At 42.2% G+C, this 12,122-nt stretch overlaps 1 protein-coding gene and 1 pseudogene across 9 annotated transcripts in view; both read right to left on the bottom strand.

Annotated features, from left to right (window-relative positions):
- The window catches only part of baiap2l1a (BAR/IMD domain containing adaptor protein 2 like 1a), a 166,440-nt gene that overhangs the window by 153,940 nt on the left and 378 nt on the right, over positions 1-12,122 (bottom strand). For all 9 annotated transcript variants that reach the window (XR_011596800.1, XR_011596799.1, XM_070900759.1 and 6 more), the window contains exon 2: positions 8,215-8,290. Coding sequence is in view for 7 of the 9 variants with exons in the window: in XM_070900759.1 (XP_070756860.1) it covers positions 8,215-8,290 (76 nt within the window). In the remaining 2 variants the exon portion in view is untranslated. The remainder of the gene's footprint in view (positions 1-8,214; positions 8,291-12,122) is intronic.
- On the bottom strand, positions 1,176-1,355 carry LOC139225976 (U2 spliceosomal RNA; annotated as a pseudogene).

The following is a 12,122-nucleotide window of genomic DNA, read 5'->3' as shown; positions in this document are numbered from 1 at the left end:
TTCCGACAGATTATGCTGCAAGGTGGAAAAGAATTCAGTTTTCTACGCAAGAATCATATTTTACTATTATGCTTAGCCTCAGCTGCTATGCTTGCTCCCTGCTCTCTCTTTGCCTCAATGATCGCCTTTTTAATACGTTTCTGCAATTTCTTGTATTCATCTCATGGACCCTTTCCCCCTGCAGGATTGGCCTCTTTAATCTTACTCTTAATTTTTTTGCTGATTCATTTAGGGTCATGTTTGTTTAGTTAGAGCTTGTTGGTTTTGGGAAAGTATCCTGTATGCTCAGTATTATACCTTTAAAAGGTGTTCCATTTGTCTTCTACTGAAATATTGTTGAACAAGCTCTCCCAATTTATTTGCCTTATTTAAATCAAATTTAACTCTTTTAATTATGTACCTGGCTCCTGATTTTGTACATTTCTGACCCGTAGATCATGTTAAACTTTATCATTCTGTGGTCACTGTCCCCAAGAGGTGCTATGACTTCCAGTACTTTTTCTGGGTCACTTACAAATACCAGATCATAGAATCAAACAGCACAGAAGGAGGCCATCATGTCCTTATCGGCTGACCAAGAGCTATCCAGCCTAATCCCATCTTCCAGGTTACGACACTTCAAGTGCACATCCAAACACTTGTTAAATGTAGTGAGGGTTTCTGCCTCTACCGCCCTTTCAGGTAGTGAGTTCCAGACCCCCCAACACCCTCAGGGTGAAGAAATTTCCTCTCATATCTCTTCTAAACCTCCCCTCAATTACTTTAAATCTATGTCCCATGGTTGTTGACCCCCTCTGCCGAGGGAAACAGGTTCTTCCTATCCACTCTATCCAGGCCAGTCATAACTGTATACACCACATTAGGTCTCTCCGCAGCCTCCTCTGTTCCAAAGAAAACAGACCCAGCATCTCCAATCTTTCCTCATAGTCAAAATTCTCCAGTCCAGGCAACATTCTTGTAAATCTCCTCTGCACCCTTTCCAGTGCAATCACATCTGTCCTGTAATATGGTGACCAGAACACAGTACTCCAGCTGCTGCCTAACCAGTGTTTTTTTTTTTAAATGTTTTATTCGTTGCCAATCTTTCCAATTCTTTGTCAAATCACAAACGCCAGAGGTCACCTTGCACACATCAAGGATCACTCTGCGTCAATGCTCTTAGCCAAAAGGCCTTGAGCCACTGCACCGTTCCTGGAAGTACTGCAATACCAGGTTCGTGCCATGGAGGTGGATAGGTGAGGCCCCCCACACACCTCCGTGGAGGTGGATGGGTCAAGCCACCCCACCCACCTCCTATTAAACTGATAAGAACAGATACTACACTTGATCTTAGCCAAAAGGCCGAGAACAGTGTTTTTTTTTTGGAAATTCGTAGCCAATCGTTCCAATTCTTTGTCAAATCACAAACGCCAGAGGTCACCTTGCACACGCCAAGGATCACTCTGCGCCAATGCTCTTAGCCAAAAGGCCTAGAGCCACTGCACCGTTCCTGGAAGTACTGCAATACCAGGTTCGTGCCATGGAGGTGGATGGGTCAGGTCCCCCACACACCTCCGTGGAGGTGGATGGGTCAAGCCACCCCACCCACCTCCTATTTCCAAAAAAGCAAGCATATACCTTCCTGATCCAGGGAGAACCACCTTGGGGTTATGGTGGTTACTCCCCTGTCAGGTCAGTTACGCATGACCTTAGCCAAAAGGCCGCGCCAAAAGGCCGAGAACAGTGTTTTATACAGTTCAACCATGCCTCGACTAATAAGGGCAAGTATTCCATATGCCTTCTTAACCACCTTATCTATCTGGCCTGCTACCTTTAGGGATCTATGGACCTGCACTCCAAGGTCTTTGTTTCTCTACACTTTTCAGTGTTGTACCATTTAATGTGTATTCCCTTTCCTTGTTAGACCTCCCCAAATGCATTACCTCACACTTATCCATTTGCCACTGTTCTGCCCACCTGACCAGTACATTAATATCTTCCTGCAATCGGCAGCTTTCTTCAGTATCAACCACACAGCCTATTTTAGTGTCATCTGCAAACTTCTTAATCATAACTCCAACATTCAATCCCAAGTCATTGATATATACCACAAAAAGCAAGGGACCCTACGGAACCCCACTGGATACAGCCTTCCAGCCAAAAAAAAACAAGCATCAACCATTACCCTTTGCTTCCTGCTTCTGTCAATTTTGGATCCAACTTGTCACTTTACTCTGGATCCCATGGGCTTTTATTTATGACCAGTCTGCCATGTGGGACCTTATCAAAAGCTTTGCTAAAATCTATTTACACTACATCATACGCACTGCCTTCATTGACTCTGCTGGTTGCCTCCTCGAAAAATTCAATCAAGTTAGTCAGACATGACCTTTCCTTAACAAATTTGTGCTGACTGTCCTTGATTAATCCATGTCTTTCTAAATTAACATTTACGCTGCCCCTCAGGATTTTCTCCAATAATTTTCCCACCACTGAGGTTAGGCTGACTGGCCTGTAATTACTCAGTCTATCCCTTTCTCCCTTTTTAAACAAAGGTAGAACATTAGCAGTCCTCCAGCCCTCTGGCACCACACCAGTAGCCAGAGAGGATTGGAAAATGATGGTCAGAGCCTCTGCCATTTCCTCTTTTGCTTCTCAACAGCTTGGGATACATTTCATCCAGGCCTGGGGATTTATCCACATTCAAAGCTATTAAGCCCCTCAATACTTCCTCTCACTATGTTTATCTCGTCTAATATTTCACACTCCTCCTCCCTCATTGCAAAGTCTGCATCACCTTTTGTGAAAACAAGTATTCATTAAGAATCATACCCGCATCTTCTACCTCCACACACAAATTTCCTTTATGGTCTCTAATAGACCCCACTCTTTAGTTATCCTCTTGCTCTTATTGTATTTGTAAAACATCTTTGGGTTTTCCCTAATTTTACTTGCCAATGTTCTTTCATGCTCTCTCTTTGCCTTCCTGATCTTTTTTAATTGCACCCCCGCACTTCTTATACTCTGAGAGTCTCTGCAGTATTGAGGTTTTCGGAATCTGTCATAAGGTTCCCTTTTTTTCTTTATCTTACCCTGTATGTCCCTTTACATCTAGGGGGCTCTAGATTCATTAGCCCCAGCCTTTTTTTTCGATAAAGGGAACATACTTGCTCTGTACCCTCAGGATCTCCTCCTTGAATGTCTCCCACTGCTCCGACACTGATTTACCATCAAGTAGCCATTTCCAGTCCACCTTGGCCAAATCCTATCTCAGCAAAATTATCTTTACCCCAATTGAGAACTAATTTTTCCTGGTTCACCTTTGTCCTTTTCCAGAACTACCCTAAATCTAACTGAATTATGATCACTGGCACCAAAATGCTCTCCCACTGATACCGCTGCCACCTGCCCCTCTTCATTCCCCAAAACCAAGTCCAGAACCGTCCTCTCCCTTGTTGGGCTTGTTACATACTGGCTAAAGAAGTTCTCCTGAATCAAGATGAGCATTGCGTCTTGTGGCTTCCTTGATGCATTGTGTCAAAAAAAAACTGTCCAACTCTAAACAACTTGGGTTTTTCCAGTTTATATTTGGTCAATTGAAGTCTCACATTAAAATAACATTCTTCTCATCTCTTTATAGAGCAAATTCTCCTACTTCTTATGCTGGCCTGGTGGTCTACATAGAAATTAGGTGCGAGAGTAGGCCATTCAGCCCTCGAGCCTGCACCCATTCAATAAAATCATGGCTGATCATTCAACCTCAGTACCCCTTTCCTGCTTTCTTTCCATACCCCTTGATCCCTTTAGCCGTAAGGGCCATATCTAACTTCCTTTTGAATATATCTAACAAACTGGCCTTAACAATTTTCTGCGGTAAAGAATTCCACAGTTAACAACTCTGAGTGAAGAAGTTCCTCCTCATCTCGGTCCTAAATGGCTTACCCCTTATCCTTAGACTGTGACCCCTGGTTCTGGACTACCCCAGCATCGGGAACATTCTTCTAACCTGTCCACTCCCGTCAGAATTTTATATGTTTCTATGAGATTCCCCCTCATTCTTCTAAACTCCAGTGAATACAAGCCCAGTCGATCCAGTCTCTCCTCATATGTCAGTCCTGCCATCCCGGGAAAAAGTCTGGTGAACCTTCGCTGCACTCCCTCAATAGCAAGAACGTCCTTCCTCAGATTAGGAGACCAAAACTGAACACAATATTTCAGGTGTGGCCTCACCAAGGCCCTGTACAACTGCAGTAAGACCTCCCTGCTCCTATACTCAAATCCCCTTGCTATGAAGGCCAACATTCCATTTGCCTTCTTCACCGCCTGCTGTACCTGCTTGCCAACTTTCAATGACTGATGTACCATGACACCCAGGTCTCATTGCACCTTCCCTTTTTCTAATCTGTCACCATGCAGATAATATTCTGCCTTCCTGTTTTTGCCAGCAAAGTGGATAACCTCACATTTATCCACATTATACTGCATCTGCCATGCATTTGCCCACTCACCTAACCTGTCCAAGTCACCCTGCAGCCTCTTAGCATCCTCCTCACAGCTCATACCGCCACCCAGCTTAGTGTCATCTACAAACTTGGAGATATTACATTCAATTCCTTCATCTAAAATCATTAATGTATATTGTAAATAGCTGGGGTCCCAGCATTGAACCCTGCGGCACCCCACTGGTCACTGCCTGCCATTCTGAAAAGGACCCATTTATTCCGACTCTGCTTCCTGTCTGCCAATCAGTTCTCTATCCACATCAGTACATTACCCCCAATACCATGTGCTTTGATTTTGCACACTAATCTCTTGTGTGAGACCTTGTCAAAAGCCTTTTAAAAGTCCAAATACACCACATCCACTGGCTCTCCCTTGTCCACTCTACTAGGTTACATCCTCAAAAAATTCTAGAAGATTTGTCAAGCATGATTTCCCCTTCATCAATCCATGCTGACTTGGACCGATCCTGTCTGCTTTCCAAATGCTATTTCATCTTTAATAATTGATTCCAACATTTTCCCCACCACCGATGTCAGGCAAACCGGTCTATAATTCCGTGTTTTCTCTGTCCCTCCTTTTTTTTTTTTAAAGTGGGGTTACATTAGCAACCCTCCACTCCGTAGGAACGAATCCAGAGTCAATAGAATGTTGGAAAATGATCACCAATGCATCCTCTATTTCTAGGGCAACTTCCTTAAGTACTCTGGGATGCAGCCTATCAGGCCCTGGGGATTTATCAGCCTTCAATCCCATCAATGTCCCCAACACAATTTTCTGACTAATAAAGGATTTCCTTCAGTTCCTCCTTCTCGCTAGACCCTCGGACCCCTAGCCTTCCATTAAAATAACTTTCCTCTTCTCACAAATGCTTCCCATCTCTTTATAGAGCAAATTCTCCCACTTCTTATGCTGGCCTGGTGGTCTGTAGCATATCCAGTTTTTGCTTTATTTTTTTAGCATTAGTAATGTCTTCCCATAGTAGTTTGTAACTTTCTATTCCTCACAAGACTAACTTATTTTATCTTCTCTTCTAGTGTCAACTTTGTTTTTAATACACCTGAACGTTATATATTCATTTTCATTCACTGGATCTAGCCATGTTTCTGATACACCCACCACACTTCTAATTCCCTACTACTACAACAGTCTCCAGTTCTGGCATCTTCTTTCCAATACTTCTAGTATTCAAGTATATTCATCTTATTATAAATTTATCGCCGCTCACGTTTCCCTATGTTTGGCTAATCCTCTTTCTCCTCTGAAACTTGAGCACAAAAATCTAGGCTGACACTCCAGTGCTGTGCTGAGGAAGTGTTACACTGTTGAAAATGCCGTCTTTCGAATGAGACGTTAAACCGAGGCCCTGTCTGCTCTCAGTTGGACGTAAAAGATCCCATGACACTATTTCGAAGAAGAACAGGGGAGTTATCCTGGGTGTCCTGGCCAATATTTATCCCTCAATCGACATAACAAAAAACAGATTATCTGGTCATTATCACATTGCTCTTTGTGGGAGCTTGCTGTGTGCAAATTGGCTGCTGTGTTGCGTACATTTCAACAGTGACTATGCTTCAAAAGTATTTCATTGGCTGTAAAGCGCTTTGGGATGTCTGGTAGTCGTGAAAAGCGCTATATAAATGCAAGTCCTTTTTTTTTCTTTACGTGTTGACTGCCTTTTGCCCTGTGTTCTGTCTGGCCTAGGATCTGGTTTCCTACTTGGTTTAAGTGTAGCCCGTTTCTCCTTTACAAGTCATTTTTATTCTGGAAGGATTTCCAGCGATTTTTGAAAGGAGCATGCTGCCAGCCATATCGATTACCTCCTGAATTTTTTCATTGAATTCCCCTCCTTTCTCTAATACCAGAGAGCTTTATTTTGTGTCCTCAACCCTTCAGTTTTGAGCCAAGCCTCATATGTGGCTATTATGTCTCCCAATATCATTACAATATCAAAAAAAGCGAGATATATTCTAATTGTACAATTCTACAAAAGCAGATACACCATTTGTTGCTGCACAAACATTTTCAATTAACATTTATGCATCTTTCATAAAAATGGAACAAAAGATTAAGATCTCTACAGACATTATTGTTGACATGTTTACTTTGAGGCATCACTAAGGGCCCAAGTTTCCACACGATAAAAAACGGGCGCCCGTTTTTCGCGCCTAAAACGGCGCCTAAAAAAAACCCGCGCTATTCTCGAGCGCCTTGCAGCTCCATGTCTGCCTGGCGCGGCGTGCAGGGGGCGGAGCCTACCACTCGCGCCGATTTTGTAAGTGGGAGGGGGCGGGTACCATTTAAATTAGTTTTTTTCCTGCCGGCAACCCTGCGCGTGCGCGTTGGAGCGTTCGCGCACGCGCAGTGTGAAGGAAACATTGGCACTCGGCCATTTTTGTAGTTCTTTGTAGCTGTTTAATTTTTGAACATTTTTTAATAAAAGCACATTGCCATCAGCACATCAGCACTGAGAAGGCTGCAGGAAGCCTCAGAAGTTGAGCAACCATTCCCGACGGCCCCATGCCGTCGGGAATGGCTGCTCAACTTCTGAGGCTTCCTGCAGTCTTCTCACTGTCTCCTTCCCGCCCGCCGTCTGGAACGGCTTCCTCCCCCACCCCCCCGCTGCGTTCGGTCGATCGGGTCCGCACTCCCGCCCGCCCGCCGTCTGGAACGGCTTCCTCCCCCCCCCCCCCGCTGCGTTCGGTCAATCGGACCCGCACTCCCGCCGTCTGGAACGGCTTCCTCCCCCCCTCGCTGCGGTCGGTCAGTCGGTCGGGCCCGCACTCCCTCCCTCCTGCTGTCTGGAACGACTTCCTCCCCCCCCGCTGTGGTAGGGCGGGCGGTCGGTCGGTCAGTCATGCGGGCCCGCACTCCCTCCCTCCCGCCGTCGGGAACAGCTTCCTCCTCCCCCCCCGCCGTCGGGAACGAATGAACGAACGAACTTGTGAGGCTGGCTGAAGCACTTTCACACAGGTAGGAAGATGGTTTATTTAATCTTTTCTTTGCTTATAAATGTTTATTCAGGTTGGATTTATTTGTATAATATTTGTAGAAGTATAAATAAGGATTTAATGTAGAATTTAATGACTTCCCTTTCCCCCCCCACCTCGTTCTGGACGCCTAATTTGTAACCTGCGCCTGATTTTTTAATGTGTAGAACAGGTTTTTTCAGTTCTACAAAAATCTTCACTTGCTCCATTCTAAGTTAGTTTGGAGTACGTTTTCACTGTGGAAACTTTGAAATCAGGCGTCAGTAGCCGGACACGCCCCCTTTTGAAGAAAAAAATTCTGTTCCAAAGTAGAACTGTTCTACCTGACTCGAACTGCAGAAATAAAAGTGGAGAATTGCGATTTCTAAGATAGTCCGTTCTCCATCAGTTGCTCCTAAAAATCAGGCGCAAATCATGTGGAAACTTGGGCCCTAAACCTTTAAGCAGAGATCCTCATTCACAACAAAGCAAAAGTGTCTGATAATTCTTGTTTTCACATGCCTACACTTTTAAAAGTTTTGAAAATGTAGCGTTTGGACAGAATGAACAACAAAACTTTCAAGCACACTATATTTATAAGCCAGCATCCCTTTCAAGTCTAGAGTATCTGCTTGGAGCCTATAAGGAGTGCCTGGAACTAGAGGTTCCTTCTTGTGGTGCCAAGAACCTTCATCACAAAGTGCAGTAAACAGCACACCTTAATGAGCCATCAAATACTCAGTAAATATTTAAATTGTATACTTACCACTAACAGATTTTTCATAATTTTTGCCCAGATTTACAAGATTCCGTAACCCTGGATTAAACTGCTCCATTACAGTCTGAAGAAAAAAAACAAAGAATTTTAGGATTACACAGGATATACGGCACTGAAACAGGCCATTCAGCCAAATAAGACCATTTATGCTCCACTCGAGCCTCCTCCCGTCTTTCCTCATCTAAATCTATCAGCATAACCCTCTATTTCCTTCGCCCTCATATGCTTGCCTAGCCTTCCCTTAAATGCATCTATATTATATTGTTCGCTTCAACCATTCTCTTTGGTAGCAAGTTTCACAGTCTCACCATTCTTTGGGTAAAATATTTTCCTCTGAATTCCCTATTCGATTTCTTGGTGACTCTCTTATATTGATGGCATCTAGTTATGCTCTTCCCCACAAGTGGAAACATTCTCACTTGTATCCACTTTATCAAAACTTTCATAATTTTAAAGACCTCTATTAGATCATCCCTCAGCCTTGTTTTTTTTCTCTTTTCTTTTTTTTCAAAATGTTATGTATATCCTCGCATTTCTGGTAACATCCTTGTAAATCTTCTCTGCACCCTCTCCAGTGCCTCTATATCCATTTTATAATATGGCGACCAGAATTGTACATAGTACTCCAAATGTGGTCTAACCAAGGTTCAATACAGGTTTAGCATAACTTCCCTACTTTTCAATTCTATCCCTCTAGAAATAAACCCTAGTGTTTGGTTTGCTTTTTATGGCCTTGCGAACCTGTGTTGCTACTTTTAGCGATTTGTGTATTTGTACTCCGAGATCCCTTTGTTCCTCTACCCCACCCAGACTCGCATCTTCACAGTAATAAGTGACCTCCCTATTCTTCCTACCAAAATGTAATACCTCACATTTATCTGTGTTGAACTTCATATGCCAATTATATGCCCATTCTGAAAGTTTATTAATGTCCTCCTGCAGTCCTCCTCAGTATTGACTATCCCCCCAATTTGGTGTCATCCGCAAATTTAGAAATTGTGTTTTTGATTCCAAAGTCTAAATCGTTAATATAAATTGTGAACAACAATGGTCCCAGCACTGATCCTTGTGGAATATGACTACCCACCTATCCCTACTCTGTTTTTTGCCTTGAAGCCAGCTAGCTATCCATTCTGCTACTTGTCCCAACTCTATATTCCCTTATGTTGTTCATCAGCCTATTATGGGGTACCTTATTGAGGCCTGTTGAAAATCTAGATAAATTACATCTACTACATTACCCTTGTCTACTCTCTCTGTTACCTCTTCAAAAAATTCAATGAGGTTGGCCAAGCAAGACTTTCCCTTTTAAAATCTATGCTGAGTATTCATTATTATATTTTTGGTTTCTAGATGTTCTATTTTCTCCTTTAGTAGGGATTCCATTATTTTTCCTATCACCGATGGTCTATAATTCCCTGGGCATGTTCTTAAATATAAAGTATTACATTAGCTATCTGTCAGTCCTCTGGCACTGCACCTTGTTCCAATGGACATTTAGCTGTATTACTTTTCCCATTAATATAACAGCGGAGCTCTTTGATATGTTGCGTGATATTATTTGCATAACTGATTATAATGAATTTGAATTTGAAAAAAAATGTCCATCATAAGAGAAGTATTGTGAAATGACAACATATGGAAATTGTAAAGAAGACCGAGCACCTGTACTTCAGCTACAAGCACAGTTGATGCGTTGCAATGTTCTGTTGTGGCAGCCAATGCTGGCTCACTATCTTTGATTACCAAAATAAAATGTTAAACTATTTTTGGTAGTTACAAAATATAACCATTTCATTTCAGAAGGAACATTTATTACAGCAATTTCAGTGTTTGACACATTGCATCAACACAAAAATTAATATTTGGCATCCCAAAATAACCTAGCCAATGCGAAGAAAACAACACGACTACAGTGCTAATAATGAAAGAATACTACCATGCACATTTTATTAAAACACAACTAACTTCTCAATGGATTCTATAGTGGCATTAAGCTGTTTTACTGGCATCCTGGGTGTAATTAATGTACTATTTTGGATTTCCAAAGAACCAATACCCATAGAACTTCTAAGCATCAGTTTCTGCCAAAAGAAATAATTAGCAATTTAATGCTGCAGACTCTGGTTTAAAAAAAAAATCAACCAGGGCAGAGCTCAATTGAGATGGCATCAATCTCCCAGGTTTCATCTACCTATCAATTCCCTTGGGCTTCAATTCATTTCCACAATGTAATTTCTTGAAATTGGTTTCGTTGGAGGAGTAGGGAGAAAATAATCCTCTAAAACAATCTGGTTCTTCCATTAATGCCATCACCCAAGAAACATGATGTACAAATTGTTGTACTATGTTGAGAGAGTTGTTGCCTAGTAAAAGAGCAGATCCTAATCAAACCAAACTTTTAGAATCTCGCAATAAATCCTATGCTTCACTAACGTCATGTGTCAGCTATCTTTCATGGATTAACACTCCTCTTCCCATCACTCCCCAATTATACCACGCCTTTCCCAAGCCACTTACTACATACATAAACAATTGTCAGCAACTCCTGTAGATAGGCTAAGGTATCTACATGATTAATTATAGCACATAATTGTGTTCTGACTGAAAACATTTCTAACCGGTAAGTTACTGCCCCTCCCAATATTCCAGATCTACTCATTAATTTGGCATGCACCAACTGGTACAGAGGTTGTACATCAGAAAACAATTTTTGATAAAATAGGTTTCCACAATGTCCTTTTGATATACTGAACAGCTCCAGTATGTTGTGTCAATAGGCTACAGTGCACTATTTACAAAGCAGGCTGCTGATATCAAATCAGCTGATTGCAAAACTTCACCCCTACCATACATAATAATGGTAATAAGCAGATCTCCGCATCCTTGAAGAGATCATCTTTGCCAAATATACGACCCTTTTACAATTCAAAACAGAATACAGAGACCTGGAATATTGAAAAACAGATCTTCACAAACATCAAATGTACATGGCTTGATTGTGTTGAGTTTTCAGCTCCATCATACTTAGCTTAGTGAAAGCAAAACACCTTAGTGATCTGCTAAGATTGCAGAGGTGAGTTTTAAAACAAGAATTGGATTCTCGTTTAATAGACAATATCAGGAGGTAAATTTATGTACACAAATTTCTAATTAGCTTATCTAAACATTGTACAGTGATCTGTAATGGGCAGGTAAAAAAACAATGTATTTTAAGTCTACTGTGTTGATGTAATAGAGATACTGTATGGCAATGAAGTGAAAGTGTAAGAGTGAATTATACCATTTGATATGCGACTTGTGTTTAGTTAAAGCACATTTTTGAGTGTAAAAGTCTATAAAAGTAAATAAAAGATCCTTTTCTTATAGAAAATATGGATCTAAAATTTCAAAACCTCAGGTGATGGATTCCTAATACTCTCTACAAAGTTGCCTTCGGTAAGCTTTAGAAAAAGTGTTATGCCACATAATAAGCCCCACTTGCTGTTTTTCCACGTTTGCATGACACACCCAGCTTTAAAAGGTGACGGAACAGCTACCTGTATAGGTGCGGTGTCCTGCAGTGCACGAACTGGAGGGCACACCCAGCCCGACACTCACCTTTCACCCTCACCCACCACCTCCCCAAAAAATAGGGAAATGCATTGAACAACCTTGAATGATGAACGAAAAGATGTTTTTAAACACACGGGTTAAGATTAGCTGACCGCCCCCCACCCCCACCCCCTTTCCGTGTGTGTGTGTGTGTGTGTTCACGCCACCTTACATCATTTTGAAACAACTTTTGTCTCCGATCAAACTATTGCCTTTTCTTTCTAACTTGCCGTAACAGCCCCTGCCCCCTGGCCTCTCCCGCACACAGGTGCGCCCCTACCTGCAGCTCACCTGTGCCGCTC

The sequence above is a fragment of the Pristiophorus japonicus genome, chromosome 15 (assembly GCF_044704955.1).
Source record: "Pristiophorus japonicus isolate sPriJap1 chromosome 15, sPriJap1.hap1, whole genome shotgun sequence".
Lineage (NCBI taxonomy): Eukaryota > Metazoa > Chordata > Chondrichthyes > Pristiophoridae > Pristiophorus > Pristiophorus japonicus.
Note: the sequence above shows the minus strand (reverse complement) of the source record. Positions and strands in the feature narration are given on the sequence as shown.